Raw genomic sequence first — 26,384 nt, forward strand, 5'->3', positions numbered from 1 at the left:
TTGAGAAGAACACACAACCTTTGAAGTGTAAATCTCACAAATGCTTATTATATGGATGGGTGACAAATATTTTGTAAGAGGCTGGAGGATAAAGGGCGGACACATTTTTCAAGTGGCATCTGCATAATTGGCAGGCGGGCATTGAATGTGTAAACATAAGTCAACAAGAGCCGATATAAAAAAAAAAAAAATCCCAAAAGGGACCGATAACACATATCAGGTCATTGACGCCGAAATTTCCAAGTCGGCAAGGTAGGTGGCTGTACTTTTCTTGGTCTTGTTTTCACAAGTGTAGCTTTGCTTGTTTACGTCATTATAATACAAACGTTCTCCGTCACAGGCTACTCGTGTCGAACAGCACAATGAAGTTGATGCTCTTGGCTTTGGGCCTTTTCCTGCTTCTCGCAGCTGGTGAGTGTGGAGCTTTCATCGGACAAATGTCCAATTTCCATTTATTTCCGGGCTACTTGGATGCCCTCTGGAGAAAAAAAAAACAAAAAAAAATTCTTGAAATGTGTGTTAACGTGGGTTTGTGTAATAGGATTATTCAATAGCTGGGGGGCCGGTGCTTGTCAATGTTGGAATGTCATATTGTTGTATTACTGTCACTGGGATGTGCAAAAATTCGGGAATTGACGGCAAGAGGGGAAAAAGCTTTTTGGAATGTCTGCTGGTTCTGCTGTGTAGACTTTGATAGCGGCTAGCTGAGGGAAGGAGCTGCAAAAAGTGGCGACCAGGATGCGGAGGGTCCCAGATCATTTTTCCCGCTCTTGTCTTGGTTCTTGCAAGTCCTCAAGAGCGGGTAGGAGGGTACCTATGTTTTTTTTGTTGTTTTTTTTCCAGCAGTCCTCGCGGTCCATCGCAGTTCTGCTGTACCGTCTCAACAGTTCCCCTGGCAAGCTATGCTAGCTCAGATTTGAACACGGTGAACCGGAACTACAAAGGAGAAAGACAAGTTTAGTTCAGAGGCCCCAAACTCAAATTTTGCGGTGTTGGCTGGACTCCGGAAATGACTAAGTGCTACTCGATGACGTTTGGCACACCTTTCTAGCTTGCGCTTACTTTCCTCAGGTGAAGCCTTGGAGTGCTATCGATGTGTGCCGCTACCAGGCCAGTCGACATGTCAGAAGCACAAGGAGACGTGCTCGTCAACGGAGACACGCTGTGGCACCAAGACCTTGAAATCTGACACGAGTAAGTTTAGTTTGACAACATTTACGTTTGACAGTCCATTAAATGGAGTTGACGCTCGGATTCCATTGAATCAAAACTATAACGAATTATTGTCCGAAAGTCGTTCCATTTACAATTAACGAGTGTCCTCGTTCAAGTCACACGTCTTACAAAATTACTTGCCCCAACTGATAAAAAAAAAAAAAAAATGTGTTGACCAGCGTAATTTGTTCATTGATTAATAACCCAATACAAATTTTAGTCAAACAAAAACATTATATTTGCATACATTTGCATTTCACCTTTTAATTTGATGAATTAAATCATTGGGTCATTAAATATGAATATTAAAAAGGTCAAATGAGAACATATTATTGTATTATTAAAATGAACTATTTTACATACATATTTTAACTTTAACATTATTACAGGTGATTGGGCTCATCCGTCTGTTTTAAAAAATAATAATAATAATTCAATTGTGGCGCCTGGTTGGTTGAATCGAGGCACCTGGACTTTTCTTTCAATGTTGAAAATGTTTCACCCAAAAAGCTTCAACTGTTCATCCTTTTTTGGTATGGAGTCCCCCAATTTTACTTACTGACGGTTGTGTCCCCTGTCGGTGGCCTGGCGTGGCTAGCGAGCCATCTTGCAAATCAATCGGTTGCACGAAACTAAACGGTTTCCAAAAACAATAAAAGTCCGGTTGCCTCGATTCTACCTTTGCAGATGACTTGAACGATGGAGACACCACACACACACACCCACACACACACCCACACAGACAGAAATGTCCTCCTGACTGCGAGGCAGATGTGCTCACCACTAGCGCTCCGCGCTGCCAAAAGTTAAACAAAAAATACAAAGCCGTTTGACCCTCTGACTTCAGATTTTGTGTTAGTAACAATGTTTTCCTTTCTCCGTCAGGCTACCAGCAGCGGATGTGCATGACCCAAGATGATTGTCAACAACATCAATTTTCCACCTACAACGTAAATTGCTGTCAATCCTCCCTCTGTAACAATTAAATATTATGGCAACTGCATCGCATCCTATGGAGCGCCAGCAACCTTTCGGGCACTTGTTGATCTATTTTCTCTCTCTGGCTCTATCCAATCCAAAATGACAGCCACAGAATAATCACCTTTTTGCTTAAAATGATGAAATGATGTGTACCTGTCCACACTTTCACGATCCAATCAATAAAATGCATGCAGATATTTTTGCCTCACAGTTATTGCTTTGTAAACAAACTGAAAACTCTTTTTAAATCCCCAGCGGGGAACACGATGCAGTCCACGCTTTATTCTCCAGCCAGTGAGTGAATGAATGAATGAATCCACGCATATGATGATCACACGTGAGATTTCATTTAAGTGGAGCGGATGATGTTTAAAGTCCGTAGTGGGAGTGTGTGTATAAACACTTTGTTACTGTACTTAAAATGGTTCTATGTAAGCCCACTAGTTGAAAGAGGGCATTCTGATAAATATTGCGTTTGTAGAGTAAGTGTTAATCCACTCATTTTTTAGCAATCTCCGGGTGCGGCCATTTTGTCTTCGTGTCGACTGAAAATGACATCACAACTGCTCACAACGACCAATCACGGCTCAGATTCAGAAAAGAGGTCAGCCGTGATTGGTCGCTGTGAGCAGTTGTGATGTCATTTTCAGTGGACACGAAGACAAAATGGCCGCTCCACAGATGGCTAAAAACGAGTGCATTTTGCTGCTTAATTTATATTCCACAAACATAAAATTAATCGGGATGCCGCGTTTCAACTAGTGGGCCTGCTGGGAACATATTCTTGAAAAAAATATCTTTGGTTTGACTTCCGCTTCCAATCCAAGAGCAGCAACTTCATTGTGTTGTTCTGTGCGAGACGACGTTACATTGAATCGTTCTAATCCAATCGAATTTGGTTGAAACTATAATCCTGCAAGTAACGTTCAGGATCTTTCCCCGTCTATTCACCTTTTAGATGTGTAGTTTTTCGGTTTCTGCCAGTCAGGTGGTACCAGTTTATTGTCATTCATAATTTTAAACTTTTTCATGTATTTATTTAACCATCACATCTACACGCTCAGTTTCTGATCCAAATATGATTCTTTGAAACGTTGTGAAAGTGAACGATGAATTAAAGTTCACATGGAAGTACCAGGGTTGTGACGGCATCCGCCCTTTTTCCTCCAGCATCTTCTCTAATATGTACTTATTCTGATTGTTATGAGTGATGTTCACACTTTACAAGGAACCACATTGTTTGTTCTTGGCGGATTCGTGCTAAAACTTTTGATGATCGCTGGTACAATTCAGGGTTTTTCCTTGCTCAAATTGAGGCAGAGCTGGTGCCGCCTTTGATTATTTGCAATGAGTGTATGTTGCGCCACTGGCGGTGCTAGAGGGGGGCTGTGGGGGCACTGTGTGTGTGTGTTTAATTTATCCATCCATCCATTATTTGTACCGCTTATCCTCACAAGGGTGTATTTAATTTAATTCAAGATAAAAAAAAAAAATTATTGTTAATAACGTGTTTTCAAGTTTTTTTTTTTTTAATTTTATGGATCCCCTGAGATAGCCTTGGGCAACCCAAATAATAAAAGTCTAGCTCTGTCACTGGCTGTGCCTTCTGCTGTCTTAATTACGGCCATTTGCGGGCCCGCCTTTCATTTTTCAGCGGTGCCCGTCATACATTAAAAATGACTTTTGACACTCCGTGTCTCACCCAAAAATGTTCTTTTCATCCAGCCAAATGAAGATTGTTTAAAAGGTGAACTCTTCAAAAGGATAACACCTCAGATGGGTGAGTCACTCGGATGATGGGAAACAACTATGCAGTTGTATACACGTCATTTGAAAGGGCAAACGTGGGAAAATGGAATTTGTAATGTCTTGTCAAAAAAAAAAAAAAATCTTCCAAACGCTGATAAACAATCAATGTACGTTTTTCATGAAAAATGGCAGGAAATAGAGGAATAAAATCACGATAAAATGGGAAAAATCCAAACTATGAATTTTTCTTTTTTTAATTGTGAATCCGTGCATCTGTTTTTCTAAAGTACTATAGTATTATAAGGTGGTATTTTTCATCATTAAAACACACTGAAAAAAATATAGGTTTTGGGGTGGGGTGGGGGGAAGGTGCCGGGGTGGCGGCGGATGCTGGAACGGACTTATATTTTTGCCCTTTTCTCCCTGTAAGATTAAATGAACTAAAAGCTCAATTGTGACTTTTTTTCCCCAAAGATTTCAACTGGATTTGAATGAAACTGCAAAATCTTTGATTATATCAATGTTAAAATCTAGAAAAAAAATATTTGATGTGTCCATGGTAGGTAAGGCTTTTTTTTTAAAAAAAAAAAAAAAGCAGATTGAATGAGCAGAATATCAACTCATCACAAATCACAGCCAGGCTCAAAGTTGATGGAACATTTTTCTTTTTATTTATTTTTACTACTTTTTACAATGTATGTGACCATACAAATGGACATTTGCTCATTTATTAGTCAAAAATGTTGCACATGTCGCCGTTGCAGCACTTCATCTGGATGAAATTGTTCATCTTGAGCATCTGGCAGTCAGACATGGCCATGCACTTCTGGTAATGGCCATCTGGAGGAATAAGAAGGGGGAGATGATTTTCAAATTCAAATGTAAAACATCCCGTTCACAGGGACCATGTCCCTAATGACCAAACAAATCTCACATGGAGCCTGTGTGAACTTGGCGGCGGCGCAGCCATCTTTCTCAGGTCCACATGTCTCCACTGTGAGCGTGCAGTCCTCGCCGGCTGATTTTGGCACGCAGTGATGGCAGTTGAGGGCTTCACCTGGCAAAAAAAAAAAAACACAACGAAAATCGACTCAAATCAGCAGCTTTCTTGCTTCAGGAATGATTGCAACTTGGAAGTGCCGCAGGTGGGAGTTGTTCCCAGCAGACCCTCACAACGCATTTGGGTCAGCCAGGCTGGGCGGGCATCTTCACTCGGGATGGGCGGATTGATACCAAAATATCAATATTCAGGTCTGGAGTGCTCAATTATCGATTTTATCGAGATTTGCTATGAATTTATATATATAATATATATTTATTAATTTATCATTTTGAAGGTTGTAACATCATCCAATCAGAATTTTCGGGGAAAAGAGATTTCCGCTTTGGCAGAAACAGATCTGCCTGGTCCCAGAACTTTTTCAACCCATTTTATTGGATGACAAGATGATATGGAAGTGGTAACAAATTAATTTGAAAGTATTTTGGTTCAACTCGTGTGAGCGCAGCGGTAGCGCACGTGGTTTTGTTCACAGCTTTGTGTAAAAAAAAAAAAAAAAAAAAAAAAAAAAAAAAGAAAGAAAAGAAAAGTCACTGCCCATCTTCACTCCCACCATCAGAGCCAATTAACACACCACCAGGTGGTGATCCGTTGAAAGCTCCGCCCATATTTTCACCCGAGTGCAAGTTCAACGACACGACAGGTAATGAACATGGCGATCGATCGTTACCGACAATCCGAGAAGTGTTGTTCCTCCCAGTCAGGTCTCACTGTCAATGACCATGTGAACATTGAAGTCCCTCAGTAAAAAAGAAAAAAAAAACACAAACAACCCTAAAACCGCTACATGTGAGCTTCTTAATGTTAAGCGGTATCGATAATGGATGAATGGATGGATGGATGGATGGATATTCTGTCTGAAGGCTACGCAGATTTCTGACGGGTCTAGCATTACCTAGACCCGGTATCGGGCTGCGCCTGTTTTGAAAAAGTCCACGAAGAGCACAGGGAAGCAACAACAACGACCTCAACACCGTGTAAAATCAATAAGATTGCTGCTTTGCCAATGACCCGCTGGTTATGAAATGTGCACAGTACGCAAAATAAACATGCCCTTTCGCCATCCCATATTGTTCCTTTAAAAAAAAAAAAAAAAAAAATCAATGAAAGGCAAGTGGAGAATTGACACTCACCTGCGGCCAACAGCAGCGAGACGCTTAAAGCTAACAGCAACAACTTCATTGTGACATTCACCAAGAGCACAGCGCAGCCTCTGACACAACAAACAGATACAGTATTGCATGTTACACATTTATGCCAGCAGGGGGCTACATTTAAGTCTTGCTAGCAGTTTGGAAAGTGCAAACTCTGCCTTTAAATAACGATTCAAACAAAATGTTGAAGTTTACTGTCAAACCAAACATAAAACAAATAGAATTACACTTTGTGTTTTTAAAACATCCAAATAGCTGAGCTTTTAAAACCGCTAGCTAACACCAATATAGCATCTATGCTGCGGTGCCATAACAACAGTTTGAACACGGTGCAGCAACACAAATAGACAATATAACAGTACATGCAGTATTACTGTATATTCTTTTTTTGTCATAATGAACAGTGTATCTGTCCTTTGTGTCTTGCACTGTCCACAGGTGGCCAAGGTGGGAACAACCAGTTGGAGCAGCACAGTGGCAATTCAATTGATGCAGTGATGTCAAAAACTACTCAATGTTTTTTATTTCTATTAAATGATGTTTTTACAGTATGTCCTTATAAAGTACAATATTATGGACTGACGTTTTATCTCATTACAACACACATTACAAAATGTTTTTGGATGTATCTATCAAACACAAGCTATTAAAAACCGTGTCAAATCAAAGTATTAAGCGTGGAAAAATCAACACTCTAGTTCCTTTAAAGTATACAGACCTTGCAGATTTCTAGGCCTCTGTCAGTAAAAGCGATGACCTTGCCGACTTGCCGCCTCGTTTTATAGCCGCAAGTATTTGCTCGACCCCACTGGGTTTGTCCGTCCACGCCGCGCCGCGCCTGTGCTCCACCGTGTTCAGGGGTCAATGCTGGCATATCACCTTATGCAAGATGTGTCCGCCCATTAATGCCGCCAAACTTAAGCAAATATGCATCTGTCAAACACTCATGAGGAGTCATTTTTCACATTTCTATCGAGATACAAAAGACACACGGATGTTGGTCAAAGGCTCGCCAGGTTTCAACCTCAAGACAATTGTTGGTAGCTTACAGGAGCATTTCTGTTCACCTTTGTGATTGGCACATTTGTTTGTCTTGCCTTGTTGTAATTATGGATCATAGAAATGTCATGAACCCTTACCACGGTGAAGAGCAAAACTTTGTGAATAATAGAGGCCCCTGTTGAGGAGTTTATCACCCTGTTTAGAAATCGTCAAAGAAAATATGGTCAAAATGAAGAAAATTCAATCAAGAACGATCCAGCCTGGCAGTCCATATCAAGTGTTTGTGAAAACAATAAGTCCAATTAATAACATATTAAATGTAAGGTTGGCTATGTAAATATTTTTGTTACTGTTGCTTGTATAAAATATTACAATTAATGATCTCATCAAGTGACAAATTTCCTCCAAACGTTTTATGACTGACAACTATAATCTCACATTTTATTCTCGTTTTATTTCTTTTTTTTGAGAATTAACCACCTCCAGGAACTGGTAGTCTTTAAATTCAAATTACGTCCATTTTATGAAGATGGAATTAAATAAACAAGCCTGAAATCAAAATTCAGAATATGTAGCAGATGATCACGTTTGCTTGTTGCTGCTTAAGTTGTATTTCTCAAAGCCGCAGGCAGGGGCAAAACTGTTTTGATGAATTCTGTAGTCAGCATTCTTAATCAGTCCGACCACACAGAATCTAAAGTCAGATGAGGTCAATCCTCTAAGGATAAAAAAATAAAAATAAAAAAAATAAAAAGAAACAGGAAGTGTGTCATTTGCGTTTGAAGCAACCATTCTGGGCTCATTTTAGCCATCTTCAGATTGTCCGATAGCATAGAATTTGACGCAAAATTGCAAAAGATTCTAGATTTTGTGTGGGCGCAGCATGGCGCCAAACTTTTTACCACATCAATAATGAATCAGCTCCACAACATTCGAGCACGAACGAAAGCGCCCCAGCTGGCAGAAATGTGTAAATCCAATAACTCTGCTTCGCAAAATAAAAAACGCCTCTCTGGCTCTATTGTGAGCCAAAGTCCCATCTCAGCAGTGGCACAATGTAAGAGAAAGTGCCCGTGTGGCAAAATGTCTAAACCCGCCATTGTTATGCTTTTGTATATATCCTCGGAGCCAGGCTCGTGGTGGGGGTTTGGAACAGCTACAACTGTGGAAAATGTCTCAGAGCTCAGGAAAGGTGAGTACCCAATCGCGAGGAGGCCGCTACCACCAAAAAGCTCAAATGGTAGTAGTGTACCATAATAACCGAGAACAAAACCGGATTGTTTTTTTCACCTTTTGGAAAAAGTTTCACCCAGACCTGTAAAAAAATGCTGAAATTGCTGTAATATGCATGCCAGGCGATGGCATTGATCCTTACGGACAAAAACTGTCTTGTGAATTCTCTGTAAATTGTACGTGAACGCAGGATTTGGCGAGTAATGCGACTGTGGGGGTGTAGTAGTGATACGTTGAGTTTTTGCTGGAGATGTCGATGACATCACTGCATTCTGTGTTTGGATGACCTGAATAATACATTAATTGACTGTTAAGAATTTGGTTGATTGTGTGAAATTGTGTGTTTATAGTGTAGGCCTACAGCATTGTTGTTTTTTTTTAATTGGGTTTGTGGTCACAAATGACGGCATCCAGTGACCACCATATGAAGCCCAAACACTTCAATATTATTTTAATATCTTCAAAAATAAATGGCTAACAAGGTCATTTTTTTGTAAAAATACCAATTCCTACTTTTCAATTAGCGATTTTATTATGTTTTTAATACAAGAATAGACATTCCCATCTTTTTTTTTTAAGTCGGGCCATTTGGTACCTGGCTGAAAAAACAACTTTTTTTTCAGTCTGTGATTATTTTCCAATCAGGATTATTATGTCATCAACACCCCCTCCAGCAGTGCCCCCACCCCAACCTCTGCGGTCAACCAAAAATTGGTATTACCACGAACTGGTTCCTGGCGGAAAAACAGTTGTCAAGATGGCTCGTGCTAAAGCTAGCTACTCCGATGCTAACATGGCGCCATAGAAGCAGGAGGAGCATCTTAGGAAATAGTGATGATTTGTGATTCGGTGGGGGTGTATGGTATTACAATTTCATTTCACATCACTAATAAACCTCGTGTTAACTTAATACCACTATGGCAGGGTCAATCAAAGTAAGCATTATATTTTTGTCTTAAAATAGTGAAGGTTTACCTGAAATGTCAGAAGAAGGGCATTTGATTTAAGTTTTTTCTGTCAATAGGTGTCTGTTGAATAGTTAGGTTCTACAGAACAAAATTGCAAGCCGATGAATTTGCGAATGGCGAATTGTGAATAGGCGGGGGTTCAATCAAACGATTGTCAAAACCGGGCACTGGTACTGGGCACAACCCCATGAGCCCGGAACTCCCCCAAAACAAACACTGTGGACCCCTTTCCGACGGCAGATCGTGCTGTACGAGGGCAAGAGCTTCACGGGCCGCAAGCTGGAGGTGTGCAGCAGCTGCGACAACTTCCAGGAGCGCGGCCTGGTCAACCGCGTCAACTCTGTGCGAGTGGAGAGCGGCGCCTTTGTGTGTTTTGACCACCCCGACTTCAAGGGTCAGCAGTACGTCCTGGAGCGTGGCGAATATCCCGAATTCCAGCGCTGGAGCGCCCTCAACGACCACATGGGCTCCTGCCGGCCAATCAGAATGGTAGGTAGGCAAATATTTGGTGGGGTAAGAAAGACAAAATGAAGCCATTTTTCAGATATGAAGGATTTTGGGGGTGAAATGAATAACTCAAAAAAATTGAGCCAGTCCTTTTTGACCCGTTTTGGATTATTTTTTCACCCAAGTGGATAATGGATGGATGGATGGATGGATGGATGTTTTAAGAGTTCTTGCAAAATTGCCATCTTAATGTGTATAAATAAACTTAAAGGGATTCGTGTGTGACTGCTTTCCCGACAACGCTGCCTGTCCTTTTTTATATATTGCCTGTCCAAATTTGTTGCGTCATCATCGTTAATAGTTTGTGATTCTCACGCTTTTGTGTTGCTGTTGTGTACATGTTTTGCAAAATCAGTGGTTGACTTTAACTCTCTCTCTTTGTACGTCTTTTTTTCCCCCTTTTTTTTTTTACATTGAAACAAGTAAGGAGCCTAGTTTGATCAATTAAACGATAGAAAGTACAGATATCTCTTTTCAGTTTAGTGGTAAAAGTAAACAGTCAGCAGAAAATAAAATACTCAAGTGCAGACACCCAAAAAAAAAATTTTTTTTTAAATCCAATTAAGTCCAATAACAAAGTAATTGTAGTTCATTACTTGCGCTTCTTCTCCCCAGCATGGCGAGCACTACAGACTGGAGTTGTTTGAGGCAGACAACTTCAGCGGCCAGCGCGTAGAGCTCAGCGAAGATTGTCCCTTGCTGCAAGCCAGAGGCCTGACTAAGAGCTGCATCAAGTCCCTCAAAGTATATGGAGACGGAGCGTACGTACAACACGGCGCGCGCACACATACACACAGATTTAAAACGACAAGGTACGCTTTATTAGGCACACACATTCTAGTGGGAACTAATGCAATGCTGACGATTAATGTTGGATTAAGTTTGGCAGAGGACGTTCATATAGGTTGCAGAGGTGGGAGACTTCAGTCACATAACTTGAGTCAGACTTACCCACGAGAATTGACTTTGACTGACTTAAATTCCGTCGTTTGACAAGTCGCGCCTCTCAAATGAGTCGACGGTGTTTACTTCCTAGTGCAGTTGCATAACTTAGGCCACTTGTTCCTTGCAATTAGCACATTGCACTTTAGCTTCTTTTAATAAGTGTGAAATGATCCCAGACTTTTAACAGTCTGTTTTTTTTTTACAAACTCTTCCCTCCTGATTCGCACTCACGGCGATGTGATACATTGCGATTATTTTGAAGGCCTGACTTGACAGGCCACACGACAGGATGTTTAATGCCGATGATACCCGAGTGTTGTCGAACGAATCATGGGGGAGGGTCGTCGTTGCCTGCGCTTGTGACTAAAAGCTTGCATCGCGGAATACACTCTGCTCTCTGTTTGAACCCCTTGATACACAATAAACACACACATCAACTGTCTTCGCAGCTGGGTGCTGTACGAGGAGCCCAACTACCGCGGTCGCATGTACGTGGTCGAGCGAGGAAGCTACGGCAGCCACATCGAGTGGCAGGCGGACAACCCCAAGATCCAGTCTGTTCGCAGGGTAGCCAACTACTTTTAGGTGGTGCGCAGAAGCTCTTCGCGCATATCTGGCCGGAAAGCAGTCAAAGCTGAAGGAACACACGACACACTTGCCGCTTCACTTTTGTACCGCCTTATTCAAATGCCACAAATAAAGCAATATACCATAGGTCATATTGTCGTTGTGATTCCCAACTTTTAACGAGCAAGAACACATTAGAGACAAAAACTCAAGGCACATCACTAAACAAAAAAAGTGTATACGCTGATAAAATGATGATATTGCTTCAATTTACTGAAATAAATAAAATGAAATAAAAATTAAAAAAGGGAAACCGTTATTTTTCTTGGCACACCTATTTGGAAGGCTAGTGTCAAGCTTCATTTCTATGTTAATGTGCGAAGACTGCCATGGCCGATCAAGCGTCACCAGAATTTATGTGGACACATCTCTACTTATGCTTATTTCGTCCTCTGGAAAAATATCAGAATGATCGCAGCAATATTTAACTATTAATGACGTGTGCACACCGGAAGTACACCTTTCGTTTGAGACGTAGTAGAAAAACAAAAGAAAAATTAATTTAAAAAATATATTTAAATACAAAATACATGCATCCTATCAGTCTACAGGTGGCGCCAGAGTACGAATAAAAAGACAGACCTCGGCTTCACTTGTGCTGTATTATGTTTCACTGCAGCCCAAAAATAAAATATCATAACAACAACTCTATTTATAAATAATTATGGATACTTGTTGTGATTCGATTCAGTGAGTTGAGGAAAAATAATTATTATTGGAATTGAATTATTCCGAATTTTGTGTGTCATACATAGATTATTTGTTGGATGCATTGTTGTTGTTATTGTTTCCATTTCATTTCATTTTATTTTTTTAATTTTGGTATTAGTTACTGAGAAGCCCTTTAACACATTTTTGATGAAGGGCTATAAAAATAAACTGAGTTGAATTCTAGGGTCCAGGCAGCCAATGTGCATCAATATGCAATGATGTCCATGCACATGTGCATGTACGCTAAACTGTATCAATATAACCATGAAATTGAAGTGTACTTTATATACCGTATTGTAATACTTCCGACAGTGGTTTCTCAGAGGTAGTTCAGTGTGGATATTGTTAGTGGGGGGGTTATTCATCCATCTCGAAGACTGTCCCGGCGGTGATGTGTCTGAAACATGGCGGCCGTGCAGACAAATGAGTGTCACTCTGCTTTTTGTCACTAATGAGGAACCCTGCGGCGGCACCATAGTCACAGTGTACTGTATGAGTAACAGGCTGCTCATTTAGCATGTCATCTTTGCTTATTGTATTTGCCATTAGTCCAGAGTGTGTGTGTGTGTGTGGGGGTGAGTGTGGGCGTGTGTCTGTGTGTGTGTGTGCGTGTGCATGTGTTTATCTTTGTGCATACTCAAACTCAGTTATTGTAGTATAAGCACAGTACGTGTGACTATGTTGAGACGTGTACGAGGCAGATGGTCTCCAACAGGAACATTGGTCACAGGGTTGACCCTGTGATCAGTCACCATTGCACTTGGCACATAGCCAAGCAGATGACCAGATTGGGGGAAAATGTGACAAATTCTTCATGGTGTTTTGTTGCAACAAGAAGGCCAGGAAAATGTGTGTCCATCCAGCCATTTTCTAGAAGGCTTGTACCCATTGAGGCCACAGGTCAAGACAACACTCCTAATTATCGTCATCATCATCATCACGGTCCTTGTCATCATCATCATCTTCATCATCATTATCCTTATTATCATTATCATCATTATCATTATCGTCATCGTCAAAGTTTTTGCATAATTCGCACCAAAAATATGATAAATGCACGAGAAACAAAACTTTGCCCTTATTCCAATGACACTCAGTACATTTAATACTGACGTTTAAAGTATAGAAAGTAACGAAAATAAAATTGCACTCAATAACAAACTATGATGAATAAATGTTCTTCTTCTGTTAACGCAATTAAATAAAATATTGTACATTTAATAAATCAATCAAATATAATTAAAGTTTAGAAAAGTGGATAGGTTAAATGGACAGTCTAAATATCCCGAGGTGGCTGGCAACCATTTCAGGGTGTACCCCGCCTTCTGCCCGAAGACAGCTTGGATAGGCACCAGCACGATCTTAGTGATGCCAAGCAGTTAGGATGATGACGTATATTTTTATTCAGTTTAAATAACTTTTTTTTTTTAATCCAAAGTAAACAAACAACCTTTTTTTCGTTATATAATATCTGTATAAAGAGACTGCTCTTAAATCTCGTAAAATCTCGCGATGACTCCGCCTCGTCCCTCTACTTGACCTGCTGTCCCATTCGTAATCCTGCTGGGAATAGAGGGAAGACCTGAGTTGCTGATTAAAGGTTAGCACTTCTTTCACGCCCTAAACATATTTCAGGCTTTCATTCGATAAAACCTTAACTTCTGCCTATAACGCCAATGCCCTTATGATGCCTTTTATAGCCTAAATTAATCGCTTCGTGCGGGGTTCAGCCTCCATGGAAAAAACAAGCAAAGCATATTTCGTTAACGACCCTTTTTGGGGGCATCCCAGCAAGAGTTGTTTTTTCAAAATAAGAGCGAAACTTCCTCATTTTCTAACTTCCTGTTATCAGCTCGTTGCTTGCGAGTTGTCAGAAACTTGACCAAATTAAGTTAAGAGGCAAGTTTTAGTCGTTTAGTATTCTGGAGTCCAAAGGTTTGCGCTCTGTTGAGCTTGTCTGCTCCCCTGTCATTCATCTCTTGCACTGTATGGCACCCTGTCAAACATTAACACAATCTTATTTTGCATGCATTCCATTCAGTTTGATGAGCCGTCATGACAGAGCTGAGCGGCAAGGTCCAGACGGTCCTGGGTCTACTCGACCCGGACCAACTAGGCCGCACCATGACCCACGAGCACCTGACCATGACCTTTAAATGCTGCTACGTCCCCCCGCCGCCGGAGGACCGCCAAACGGCCGAGAACCCCTTCCAGATGCGCCACGGGCACTGGCTGAGGCAGAACCCGTACAGCTGCCTCGACAACCTGCTTCTCTGCCAGGAGACGGAGGCCGTGCGAGACGAGCTGCTGGCCTACAGGAAGGCGGGCGGCGGGAGCGTGGTGGAGAACACCACCACGGGCATCGACCGGGACATGCCTACCCTCAGGAGACTGGCCAAGGAGACCGGCGTCAACATCGTGGCGGGGGCGGGCTACTACGTGGACTGCACGCACTCGGACGACACGAGGATGATGAGTGTGGAGAAAGTGCGTGCGCAAAACACACTTATAAGAGTATTACGCAATAAACAAATACTCAAATAATACGTGAAGGAAAGCGAGCATTTCTGGTGAGGGGAAAAATACATAAATATGACAAGGGTTTTTTTTGTTGTCATTTTTCAGAAAGAAAAAAAATTAATAATTTAATAATAACAAATCATAATTTTACACTAGTTTCCAGAATTGTCTGCAAATGTGTCACACGGCACACTTTTGTGCCTGACGCTTGCACTTTCTCAACCAGCTCACCGACGTCATAGTGGGCGAGGTCCTCTACGGTGCCGACGGCACGGACGTCCGCTGCGGCGTGATCGGCGAGATCGGCACCAGCTGGCCCATCACGGACAGCGAGAGGAAGGTGCTGCGGGCGGCGGCCCACGCTCAGGCCCAGCTCGGCTGCCCTGTCATCATCCATCCCGGCCGCAACGCCGCCGCTCCGCCCGAGATCGTCCGTGTCCTCCAGGAGGCGGGGGGCGACATCGGCAAGACGGTCATGTCGCACCTGGACAGGTGAGGGGTGCGTCGGGAGTGAAGCGCCTTCCGATACCTGTAGCTAATTTTGTCGTGTCGCTACAGGTGATCAGATCATTTCTTGGTGAAGCAGCATCAGATTACGACTTTTTTTTTTTTTTTTTACTTAAGTATACATTTTTTTTTCTCCAAAACATACACATTTTCCTTCAAAATATTTTATGTAAACAAATCCATTTTTTTTTCCTAACCAAACAAACTTAATTCATAGTCTCGCAATATACATCAATAATCATGCCAAAGATGTACATTATAAAATGAACCTACAACCGTCGCTTTCTGTAAGCGTAAAAAGCAGGATTAAAAAGAGGATTTGACGAATACTCGAAAGCAAAAAATAGTCAGAGCTGAAATTCTTTCTGTTTTAATTCTTCCTTCAAAAGTACACTATGTCAAACTAAATAGTGCGCCACCGTTTAGTGGTCAACAGTGGAATTGCATGCAAAATAAATGTATAAGTACAGTAGCATTAAATGTACTGGGCAAAATAATAGCAGGACTACGACCCCACATTAAAGGTAGGCTTCCTTTGCTTTTTTTTTTTTTGTCCATGTACCAGATATTATCTTGGAAGTATCCAACTTCATCCTCCAAAATCTAATTTTTTTTTTTTTTTTGTCTAAATAGTTTTTTTTTTTTTTAAAGAAAAATATTCTGTACCGCAAATTTACAATTTTTTTCTAAATCTATATTTGTATAATGTGTTTTTCTATCATCAAAACGATCCTTTTTTCTCAAATATGACTTCTCGAAAGATCACCTTTTGTTTTTTTCTTGAAAATATATAGATAGTTTTTCTCAAATATACGAAACTGTTTTCTCAAATTTACTCTATTATTCTCACAACATTACGTCTTGAAAATAATGTACAGTAAACCCCCGCGTATTTTGCGGTTCAGCATTCACAAATTTGTATAATGGCAATTTTTTTTAGTTTGTGTTATTGTGCTAGTATGCTAGTATGCTAGCACATACTAGCACATCCAAATCACCGCTGCAAATTGAACTTTGAACCTGTAGTGCAGTCAATCATTCTCTGAACAATGGCTCACGATTTATTTATTTATTTGTTTCAATCTTGTGTCTTGTTGTGCCGCTGCAGGACCATCTTCAACCACGCTAAGTTGCTGGACTTTGCGGAGATGGGCAGTTACCTGGAGTACGACCTGTTTGGCATCGAGACGCTTAACTACGCCTTCAACCGGGACGTGGACATGCCCAGTGACAGCCAGAGAGTCAACACGTCAGTACACCTGCATGCGCATTCACTTCACGTCCAATACGAGAGAGTTGCATCAGGAAATGATATGAATAATTTCAGTTTCACAAGGGGGTGGGAAGTAGTATTGATAAAACTAAGAAAACGGACGCTCGCTACGTTTTGTTTTTAGTTGTGTTTTTTAACAGGTATTTGCATAACTATTAAAATAATAAATATTGCTTAGTTGAATCATTTCAATAAATTAAGCAAATAGGTCATAAAAAAGTGAGTGACATTATTAAAAAAAAAATACACTTTTTTCAAAAATATACAATGTAATTCTCATAAGATTGTAACTTTGCCCAAAGATTACAAAAAGACTTTTTTGAAAATAATGACACTTTTTCCAAATTAGAAAATTATGACTTTTTAAAAATTAATGCAGGTATCAAAAATGATTGTTACTTTTTAAGAAAATAAGCAAATTTTTTTCTTAAAAAATGGAATTTTTAATTTGCAATTCAAACATATTTATACATTTGAAAAACTATTTTTTGAAATACTTTTTCTTGACTGAATGTCACCTTATTTATCTCTTGCAAATATACGTCAAAGGAACTCATTAAGACTCTGCACAATTCCACTGAGATGTTTATATGGAAATAATGGACGAATTGTATTGATTTTGGATGATATCTGATCCGGGACACTTGAGAGGACTGACTTTAAAGTGCTCCACTGTCCCCCCCCCCCCCCCCCATCCCCTCCCCTCCTCTTCCTGTATGTTCAGCTTGGCCTTCCTGGTGAATGAAGGCTACGAGGACAAGATCGTGATCGCGCACGACATCCACACCAAAGACCGCCTGTGCAAGTACGGCGGCCACGGCTACTCGCACATCTTGCGCAACATCGTGCCCAAGATGCTGACGCGGGGGATCTCGCAGACGCAAGTGGACAAGATCCTGGTGGACAACCCCAAACGCTGGCTCACCTTCAAATGAAGCACGTCGAAAAAAAGGCCAGACAGTTTTTCATTTGTTTAATGAAGCCATAATGATTTTTTTTTTTTTTTTTTTTTTTTTCCCCACCGTGGGATGACGAGCCAACAGTGAGATGTAATGTGACCGTAATGAATTCATTTGGGCCCTCAATCAATCACAGGGTTCAATTTTGTCGCTTAGGATGATCATGATGAAATTAAGTACTGTAAGTCGCCCACACTTGATTTATACGTTGGACACATTTGGATTCCAAGTGTATTTTGATTTGTCGAATGGCTGGAATTTAGTGATTTCTTCCCTGCACATGCACTCCTAAAACGTCAAAAAAATAAATAAATAAATAGGGCCCGATAATGGCAGATAATCAGTCTTTTAAATTAGCTTTTTTTTTTTTCTGGGGAGGAGGGCAGATTTTTTTTTTTTTTTTAAACACGGAACTTCAAGTTCCCTGCAATTTTATTCAAAAATAATATTTGGCGATGGAGAAAATTAAATGAAATTACTATACGTATTCCATTTTGATTCAAATAAAATGAAAAAGTTGACATAGCAAATGGTCTTTTTTTTTTTTAGATCTCATTTATTCTACATCAACGGGATCCCCCGTATCGCTGGAACGACCGCTTTCCAGGACAAAAATAAATAAATAAATAAAATAACAAATATTTATTGAGCCATTTACATTGCATCATCAAAGAGAGCAAGCCATTTCCAGCCAAGTGTTTAGACACCCAGTCATCAAATCAAAATACACACAAAATACGTTCAGGTGACGAATAATAATGTTATAGTACAACCGTCCACAGAGACTCACGTCAATTTATTTCATTTTGGGATCACATACATTGAGCGTCAATGACAGTCAGCATTCATTCATCCGGCAGCCACGCGGAAAACTCCAAACAAACACCTTCCAGTCCGTGTCACACGTGTCCCGAAAGCTCGTCGGTATGCCACGCCCGCCCTCACGTCGCCACGGCGGCGGCAAACCAGTCGGCCCCTCGGCGGCGCGTCTAACGGGAGGGCCCAGATGAAGGACGCGCTCTCCTCTCTCGTCTGGGAACAGGTGGCTTCACAGGGTGACTTCACGCCATGATCAATGGCCGCCGCCGTCAGGGCCAAACTTTTGATGAATCTTGCGGGACGATTAAAACTGTAAATTATAGATGATATTCATATTGGGGAGGGAGTGTTGGCGTGGCGGGGTGGTTGGGGGTTGACAGCGGGTGGATCGATGGCGTGTCACCCGTGGGGGTCAAGGACATGTTGCTGTCACGTGTGCTGACGAACCGTTTGGCCAGCGCGGCCGCCTGACCAACTGTCACGCTGGACGAGAAGAATCGCATTTTGATTTCAAGATGGCAGCTTTTTTTTTTTTTTTTTTTTTTCCGAATCGTGCGTCACTCCAGATTGCTTGAAAATGCTATTCGTGTATTTTTTTTTTCCCCCCCCCAAATAAAAACACAGATTGAGGATGCTGCTTTGCTTTGGTTTTGGTCTGTTTTCGCCTGGTTCTGTTTCTGCTTTCGACACTTGCAAAAATAATCAGTGATCCAAAACGTTCACGTTCAAGAATGTAAACGCAAAGGTTTAGTGTATGCTGAAGGAGTAGACCCAGGTGGGGATATCTCTTAGTGGGGTTCTCGGTTTCCTGTTTTTTTTTATCGTAGTATTGTATTGACAGACGGTGGTGAGAGTACGCAATGCACGACTAGTTTGCACGATAGCATAAGAATACTTCATCGCCGTACATACCGATTTTCATTTGAATGTTTTCTATTTGTAAAACAACAATGCTCATGCAAGTATTTACCTTAATCATACGCAAATTCAGGGTCGAAACAGAGTCTAAAATGTTGGTTGACTGCACATAAGGATTTGAGATTGAAAATATTCAACAGATTTAACGTTTACTATTTATTTCCCGAGCATTTTTCAATCCATGGCGGAAAATCACACGCCCTATCCGGATAATCTTTCCGATACGTTTGACAATTGAACGTTTGCTGACTTTGATCGGAAGGGGCGAAAAATGCTCAAATTTGGCCCGATTATCCCTTTTTATGCGCTTTGCTTTCGAGACATCTAATAATTGGGCCTTGGTTGATTTATTTGAAATAGGCTGATCAGACATAATCAACAGGTTTAACATTTATGATTGTCAACTGTTTTTCCAGCGGATCAGGGAGGAAAAAAAATAAATCACCCTGAACACACCTCACACCACAGTATAATCGCTCCGGATAAGCTTTAAGACACATCCAGTAACCGGGCCTTCAAATGGGTGGTGGGGTGGGGGTTCAAATTATCACTTACACTGCTCAACACATTTTTCCCAATTTTTTAATATTATTTCTATATGTAGCACATCAGGTTTTCATAATAAAAATAATAAGTACAACACAGTAAAATCCGTATTGCGCAATCTTCTATAGGTCAAACTTCAAAATAAACCATGAAAATCTCGCAAAAAAACTGATGTGCTCGAAAAAAAAAAAGCAATGACATTAAAATCAGCGTCAAAAACTTGCTCAGGGACACATTAAGCCATCTCTGATAAAAATGTGCTGCTTACCACTGTTATTGGTACGTGTTTACCCCATTTTAGACACATCGGCTAATCGGTTGCTGTTTGCTCAAAAAGTCACCGTTACATCGTTAAGCATCTTAATTTATCACTTGTGCTGCGATTATACTGGTTTGAAAACGATTTACTTCAAATAATTCACAATATCCTTTGTTAATCTATCCCTACCGGCGACATATAGTGACAGGGTGAACATTTAGACGCTACGTTGTTCCAACGCCGCTCGTGTTGGATAGTCACTGTGCCCTTCCACGAACTACACTTCCACATAGTTTCTTGGCAACAAGATGGTGTTAAGGCAGTATTTTAAAATTAGACAGGGTTTTGACCTGAGCACAGCAAATAGGTGAGTTTTTCAACAAATAGCTGCAGATTGGTTAAAAAAAAAAAAAAACGTGAATTTGCAAGTAAGACATCGAGACACCATTCATACAACAGAATAATATTTATGTATTCAGCAAAAAACGGGCCCAGATTTCGTAGTAAATTCATTTGTTTGACAAAATCATTATTGGTATATTTTCTGTGATTTTTTTTTTTTTGGGGGGGGGTGATGTGCAGTGAGATTTTAAGTACAGGAAACACTGTTCTAAACGCTACCAATCCGCATTTTATGATTTGGATTGCCAAACGAATAAACGAGAGTGGGATTAAAACGGATCCAAGGGCTCTGCTGGGAATGCATTCTCGAGTGCGTGACGGTTGTGTATAATTCGGGTTCAAGACACACATGTATAAGCGCGTTATATTATACGGCAGCAGCGACAGTACAACATGGCAGCGCTTCACAGTTCATCCAGTTTGACACCAATCAGACTACATGTCAACAATTACATTACAATCTCCCCGGTCGGCTCGTTCGGTGAACAAGGACGATGTGAAGCTCTGTCTCTACTAATCCAACAAGTGATGGAGCGTGCGAGGGAGGAAGCGAGCGAGAGAGAGAGAGAGAGAGAGAGAGAGAGAGAGAGAGAGAGAGTACGAGCCGGTTGGTTTGTTTTCAGTCGGCGTACAGCATGAAGCCCGAGAAGGTGCTGTACTTGTTGTTGTTGCCACCGTGCGCCTTGCCGCCGTCCAGCTTGATGTAGATCTCGTCGCCGGGCTCCAAGTGCAGCACCACGCTGTTGCTGGCGTAGTCGTAATTCTGGTCGGCGTCCTGCGCGATGGCGCTGGCTCGCACCTGGGCACGGGACGGAGTACACACACATTGGGGACACGTCATGAGGCACACCTGCACCGTCCCGTGACAGATGAGTCAGATGATGACACTGCGTTTAAATAATTCAGCAAATGAATCGAGTTTGCGTAGCGCTTTTGTTAAGAGCACTAAGATGCTTTTACATGTGTACGCAAAACATAATTACAAAATAAAGCATATAACTATCGTTTTTAAAATCTAATAAGAAATAGAATACATGCAAATTATTAATTTAACAATGTGTTGTTGTTGGGGTTTTTTTTTTTTTATCGCAGTGGATTAGAAGCACTTTGCAACAACTTTTTCTCATGTTTTAGCAACTTGGGAGGAGCGGAATATTAGGAACAGCTCAGCTGGAACTACAACAATGGTTGTGGTTCAACCATCATGTGTCATGTGTCATTTTCCCAACCGCTTATCGTGTACAGGGTCGCGGGGGGGTGCTGGAGCCTATCCCAGCTGACAATGGGCGAAAGGCAGACTACACCCTGAACTGGGAACCGATCCCACGCTCCCCGCACACAACTCAGTGACTCGTGATTCAACCGCATGTAAAAAAAAAAAAACATGTAATTCATAGTTGTATGGAAATGGTTGCAGTGCACTGCATCTATTGCCTAATTGAAACTATATATATATATATATATATATATATATATTTTTTTTTTTTTTTTGTATACATACGTTATTGTTGGGCTTTTGGTGCAATGAAAAGTGAAATAAAATACACAATATGGTCATATTTATTTTGTCCACGACTGACTAAAATTGTCACTCATCCATCCAATTATCCTGTATCACTTTCTAAATTATCATACCCTATTATAACTGCTGTGATATACGTGTACTCTTCTATTGGCTCTGGTGCCGATGTCCCACTTACGTATCTTCGGAGTCTATTTTAAATATTACGGTGTCAAGTTTGTCATTACTGTAGACTATATGAACATATGGAGGAAAATAAGAGAAATTAATTCACATAGGCAACCATAATATCCATCTATAAGTGTTTAAGAGTATATGGTTCAGTCCATTTTACGGGATTGAGTTCATCCCGTTTGCGGTGTGTTTAATCGCTTTAATTATGCAAATGAAGTTCGAGGAGTGCGTGCGCGCAACGCGCGTGCGTCAAAGTTGCGCGATAAAGTGTCCAAATGAAGCCCCCCGAAAAGCGCGCCGGTGTCATTTTCAAGGTTGTTGTGGTGTCGGGCCCACCTGGTTGTTCTTGCAGAGGTCGGCCCACATGCTCGTCCCATCGCCGCCTCGCATCAGCACGTGGTACGTGAAGTAGTAAATCCCTGGGATGGAGCACGTGAACTTGCCGGTGGCGGGGTCGTAGTGGTTGCCCAGGTTGGTGACAACGTCGTCGAACTTGAGCACCTCGTAGCCCTCGTGTTGCTTCTTGAGTCCTGCATAGAAGGCGATCTTTGGCACCGTGTTGTACGTGGCCGCGCTGATGGCCCCCGTGGGTCCGCTCGCTCCCGGTGGACCCGGAGGACCGGGCGCCCCTCGCTCCCCGGGCGGGCCGGCGGGTCCGGGCGCGCCGGGCTCGCCCGCGGGGCCCCTCGGACCCGTCCTCCCCGCGCGTCCCGGCTCGCCTTGCGGACCCTGGATGAAGGTGGGCAGCGACTGCACCAGGCGGTTGTCTTTGACCGGCTCACCGGCCGCCTTCGCCGGCGCCGTGGCGGCTGTGGTCCCGTGGGGGTCGCACACCATTTGGCAGGCGCCGAGCATCTCGTAGCGGGCGGGGGTTCCGGCGGAGTTGACCATGGCCGGGATGAGCACCACCAGAACCAGGACCAGCGCCACGCCGCACACACCGGTGGCGATCATGTGCGCCCTGCGGAGCGGCTGAGTCCTGCGAGCCTGGTGGTCTTCCAGCCTGCTTGCGGGCGGTGCCTGAGCCGGGCGGAGAACAAGCGGAGGCGAGGCGTGCTTCGGAAACTTTTACGACTGCCCCTTGGACGCGCGCTGGGCAAGCATCCGCAGCTTTTTACGCGCTGCTGCGGCATCCGTCCGAATGGCGCATCTCCTCCCCCACCTCAATAATAATAATAATAATGATAATAATAGGTGGGAGGAGGGGGTGGTGGTGGACAACAAGAACTCTGTATGTGAGGATTCAATCTACTCAACATACGTTACGGTGCTTGTTTCTGCCCACTGTGTACAAAGGGAGAATTCAAATGTTAGCCCGGGTCGTTGTGTTTGGTGAGGAGGGATGAGGGGAAAGGAAAGGGAGGGGTTGGAGGTGATGGATGGGAGCAGAGAATACACGCTTTTCTTCAATCACACCGCGGGAAGTCAACAACAACAACCAAAACATCACCGAGGCGTGATTAGAATGCCCCACGGTGTACATGCGTGGACGGTTTACGCAATTCAGATGAATAAAACAACAAAAGGCATCACAGCGCGGAACTCCTCTATTACACTTAAAAGAAAAAAAAAAAAATTAAAAAAAGTTGGTTGAAAATTCAAGACAACAAACTTCGATAAAATGTTAAGTGGGCAATGAGTTTTGGTCAGAGTAGGCGTTTTGCTAAACTTTGCCAGTCCGTCATATTTGCCATGGCCTGGGTACTCGTCCGTCATTCGTCAGTCATTTTTCAAGCCGAACCAACCTGTAATCGTCAGTCCGTTAGTCCGTCGGTCAGTACTTCAGGTATTATTATTATTATTATTATCATTATTATTATTATTAGTAGTAGTAGTAGTAGTAGTAGTAGTAGTTGTAGTATTATTATTATAGTCCATTAGAAGTCCATTGGTCCGTAAGTCGGTCCGTTCTGAGAATAAAGTCAGAATTCTCACTTTAAAGTCAAAATTCTGACTTTAAAGTGAGAATTCTGAGATAAAAGTGTATATCTTGCCAACCTTTTTTTTTTTCACTGGTCCTAATCCTCTTCCGTACCAACTTCTGTTATAAATGCCTTCTTCTGCTTCTTCTTCTTCTTCTCCTCCTTCTTCTTGGTCCATGGGTGGATTACAGAACTTTGGTGACTACTGACACCTACTGTACAGGAAGCGCAAAGCGTTTCCATATATAATCAATTCCCCACGATCAAACACATGAGACAGTCTTGAATATAAATAATTTCACCAAGATTTAACGGAAAACGACAACCATAAAGGTTATTATGCAAATAGATATAGGTAAATAAATGTCGGTTTGGTCTATGTAGCCCGTTAGCTATTCACAGCCAGCCAATCACAGTACCCACAGAGATCCTATTGAAAAGAAGAGCACTCACTCTCACACATACCGGTATATAGTATAGTCAATGCTGTCTTTTTTAAGTAACTCCCAGCGAAAAAACACGCGAGACAAGCTTGACGTGCTTCTGTCAGTCGTCAGCAAAATGGGCGTCCGGGGTTTGACCCGGTTACACTGACGGACGAAAGCCCACCTCCGTCAGTGTTTAATACATCTTTTTTTTAAAGTTTCCTGTCATTCGTCAATCATGGGTGAAATAGCTAACCGAGTGCTGGGTCCAAAAGTAGTCAATGCTATTTGTACCCTGTGCATGGATTTAGGATTTGCGTCAAGCAAGTTGGGTCAAGATTTTGATCCAACAAGGGGATGAAAACTTACTGATGATTACCGAGAAATGCGTTAACAGGTAATCAGCACAGCTGTGGCTAAAACATGAGACTAATTTTATTCCCAACAAGAACTAACTTGGGTCACCACAGAAAGTCCATTAAATTGCATAATGAGTTTGGCTTCCTGTAAGACATTCCTTTTCCATAGGTGGGCCATCCACCCCGACTGGGATTTGAACACGAATCGCTAGGTCAAGAGTCAGCAGTCTTACCCAAATCCAATTTTAAGTCAAAATAATTAATCCAACCTTGGGTAAAAGTGACCCAATCTGCTCAAATTCAACAGCAAGTTTCTTACGAAAACAACACTATATATATATATATATATATATATATATATATATATATATATATATATATATATATATATATATATATATATATATATATATATATATATATATATATTTATTTTTATTTTTTAATTTAGTGTATCACTTTGGTCATTATCTGTAAAGGCCTAATTAGGGACATCACACGCACAAAGAAGCAGAATCCGTGCTGTTCGTCTGGCACCGGGTCACACCTCAGTGGCTCTCTGAGTCCAATTTATCATGTGAAGAAAATCTATAGAGTAAGTGAAAAGAAGTGACTGGGAGGAGGCAGTGAAGGATGACTCCGCACAGACATGTGCATCAAATGAAAGTCAAATCAAAAGCAGAGGCCGTCACTTGATCAATTATGCCACTCAAATCGGTCCGAAGCGCCCAAACGCCAAATTGGCCACTTGCGCTGTGCATAAACGGGACGCTAATCTCATTGACTTGATACGACGATGCCACCCGCCCACATCGATCGCTGAGATTAAAAACAAACGTCTCAATAAAAATTCATCCGAGGTTTTTTTTTCGTTGTTGTTGTTGTCTTTCGAAAAAGCTTGAGTGATGAAGGGCCAATTCTTGTTGAGGAGGGAAAATAATGATGTGTCGGCGGATGCGCGGCCCGTCACTCACCTCGCTGCCAGGTGAGGAGATAGATGGCCTGCAAACTTCAAAGCACTCGTTCTCACCGAATCGTCGCGAAAAGTCTCAAAGATGAAACTAATCGCCTGTAAAGTCGCACAAAACGGCAACGAGAGCTCATTTCGGTGAGAATCAAACGGTTCATTTCGATTTTTGTCTGCCATATAAATGGTGGTTAACTTCTTTTTACAGTTGTATAACCCAAAATATGGAATGAAAAAAAAAAAAAGAACAGTTTATAAAGGTTTTATGATGGCCACAGTTTGATCCTGCAGCTGTAGCAGATCATTTTGATTTGCTGGAATTAGTTTCTTTCCATCCATAATGTTAATGATAAAAAGAATGCTTGAAGAAATGACTATAAAAGTAATGTAACAACATGAATCAATTATAAAACCAAATTTATATTTTAGTCCTCAACAGATGTAAAAAAGGATTAACTATCATTTTGCTAGCTATTTCCAAATTGTCTTTGTCTACATTTTAATGTTATGATTTAAATCATTAACTCTTTTAAAAGTATATACGTTCATGTATTGTATTTTTAGTTTTGTAATTTTATGTTTCCATGTATTTCATTTTTATTTGTTCTTCAAAATTCTACTATGAAATTTCTAACTATTACTGATAGTATTACTTATTCA

The 26,384-nt window shown here is 41.5% G+C and overlaps 4 protein-coding genes and 1 long non-coding RNA gene across 5 annotated transcripts; 3 read left to right on the plus strand and 2 right to left on the minus strand.

Annotated features, from left to right (window-relative positions):
- The first annotated feature begins 216 nt into the window (after positions 1 to 216).
- On the plus strand, positions 217 to 2,393 carry LOC147141339 (uncharacterized). Its single transcript, XR_015088449.1, has 4 exons — positions 217 to 252; positions 341 to 411; positions 1,072 to 1,194; positions 2,101 to 2,393. It is a non-coding gene; the product is annotated as an uncharacterized LOC147141339 (long non-coding RNA).
- A 2,200-nt stretch (positions 2,394 to 4,593) lies between these two features.
- Positions 4,594 to 7,019, minus strand: ly97.3 (lymphocyte antigen 97, tandem duplicate 3). Its single transcript, XM_086043238.1, has 4 exons — positions 6,878 to 7,019; positions 6,139 to 6,218; positions 4,880 to 5,002; positions 4,594 to 4,785 (listed from the first exon to the last, which is right to left on the minus strand). The coding sequence occupies exons 2-4, from the start codon at positions 6,185 to 6,187 to the stop codon at positions 4,676 to 4,678; spliced, it is 282 nt and encodes a 93-aa protein (XP_085899364.1). The 5' UTR covers positions 6,188 to 6,218; positions 6,878 to 7,019; the 3' UTR covers positions 4,594 to 4,675.
- Positions 7,020 to 8,196: 1,177 nt separating this feature from the next.
- LOC147141341 (gamma-crystallin N-A-like) lies at positions 8,197 to 11,528 on the plus strand. The gene is made up of 4 exons (XM_086044119.1): positions 8,197 to 8,353; positions 9,603 to 9,851; positions 10,485 to 10,630; positions 11,264 to 11,528. The coding sequence occupies exons 1-4, from the start codon at positions 8,333 to 8,335 to the stop codon at positions 11,397 to 11,399; spliced, it is 552 nt and encodes a 183-aa protein (XP_085900245.1). The 5' UTR covers positions 8,197 to 8,332; the 3' UTR covers positions 11,400 to 11,528.
- A 2,148-nt stretch (positions 11,529 to 13,676) lies between these two features.
- Positions 13,677 to 19,328, plus strand: pter (phosphotriesterase related). The gene is made up of 5 exons (XM_086043560.1): positions 13,677 to 13,752; positions 14,194 to 14,639; positions 14,899 to 15,164; positions 16,288 to 16,428; positions 17,177 to 19,328. Exons 2-5 carry the CDS (start codon positions 14,208 to 14,210, stop codon positions 17,385 to 17,387), a joined length of 1,050 nt encoding a protein of 349 aa, XP_085899686.1. The 5' UTR covers positions 13,677 to 13,752; positions 14,194 to 14,207; the 3' UTR covers positions 17,388 to 19,328.
- LOC147141343 (complement C1q-like protein 3) lies at positions 18,189 to 24,809 on the minus strand. The gene is made up of 2 exons (XM_086043561.1): positions 22,388 to 24,809; positions 18,189 to 21,154 (listed from the first exon to the last, which is right to left on the minus strand). Exons 1-2 carry the CDS (start codon positions 23,003 to 23,005, stop codon positions 20,975 to 20,977), a joined length of 798 nt encoding a protein of 265 aa, XP_085899687.1. The 5' UTR covers positions 23,006 to 24,809; the 3' UTR covers positions 18,189 to 20,974.
- Between the last annotated feature and the right edge of the window lie 1,575 nt (positions 24,810 to 26,384).

The sequence above is a fragment of the Filicampus tigris genome, chromosome 10 (assembly GCF_054856515.1).
Source record: "Filicampus tigris isolate MCC_2025a chromosome 10, RoL_Ftig_1.0, whole genome shotgun sequence".
Lineage (NCBI taxonomy): Eukaryota > Metazoa > Chordata > Actinopteri > Syngnathiformes > Syngnathidae > Filicampus > Filicampus tigris.

Coding starts and splice junctions, on each gene's coding strand:
- ly97.3 (XM_086043238.1), bottom strand. CDS start 6,187: ATGAAGTTGTTGCTGTTAGCTTTAAGCGTCTCGCTGCTGTTGGCCGCA. Junction 5,003..6,138: donor CTCGCTGCTGTTGGCCGCAG/GTGAGTGTCAAT, acceptor TTTTTTTGCCAG/GTGAAGCCCTCAACTGCCAT. Junction 4,786..4,879: donor CAAGTTCACACAGGCTCCAT/GTGAGATTTGTT, acceptor TTATTCCTCCAG/ATGGCCATTACCAGAAGTGC.
- LOC147141341 (XM_086044119.1), top strand. CDS start 8,333: ATGTCTCAGAGCTCAGGAAAG. Junction 8,354..9,602: donor TGTCTCAGAGCTCAGGAAAG/GTGAGTACCCAA, acceptor TTCCGACGGCAG/ATCGTGCTGTACGAGGGCAA. Junction 10,631..11,263: donor AAAGTATATGGAGACGGAGC/GTACGTACAACA, acceptor CTGTCTTCGCAG/CTGGGTGCTGTACGAGGAGC.
- pter (XM_086043560.1), top strand. CDS start 14,208: ATGACAGAGCTGAGCGGCAAGGTCCAGACGGTCCTGGGTCTACTCGAC. Junction 14,640..14,898: donor GGATGATGAGTGTGGAGAAA/GTGCGTGCGCAA, acceptor TTTCTCAACCAG/CTCACCGACGTCATAGTGGG. Junction 16,429..17,176: donor GACAGCCAGAGAGTCAACAC/GTCAGTACACCT, acceptor CTGTATGTTCAG/CTTGGCCTTCCTGGTGAATG.
- LOC147141343 (XM_086043561.1), bottom strand. CDS start 23,005: ATGATCGCCACCGGTGTGTGCGGCGTGGCGCTGGTCCTGGTTCTGGTG. Junction 21,155..22,387: donor ACCTCTGCAAGAACAACCAG/GTGGGCCCGACA, acceptor TCCCGTGCCCAG/GTGCGAGCCAGCGCCATCGC.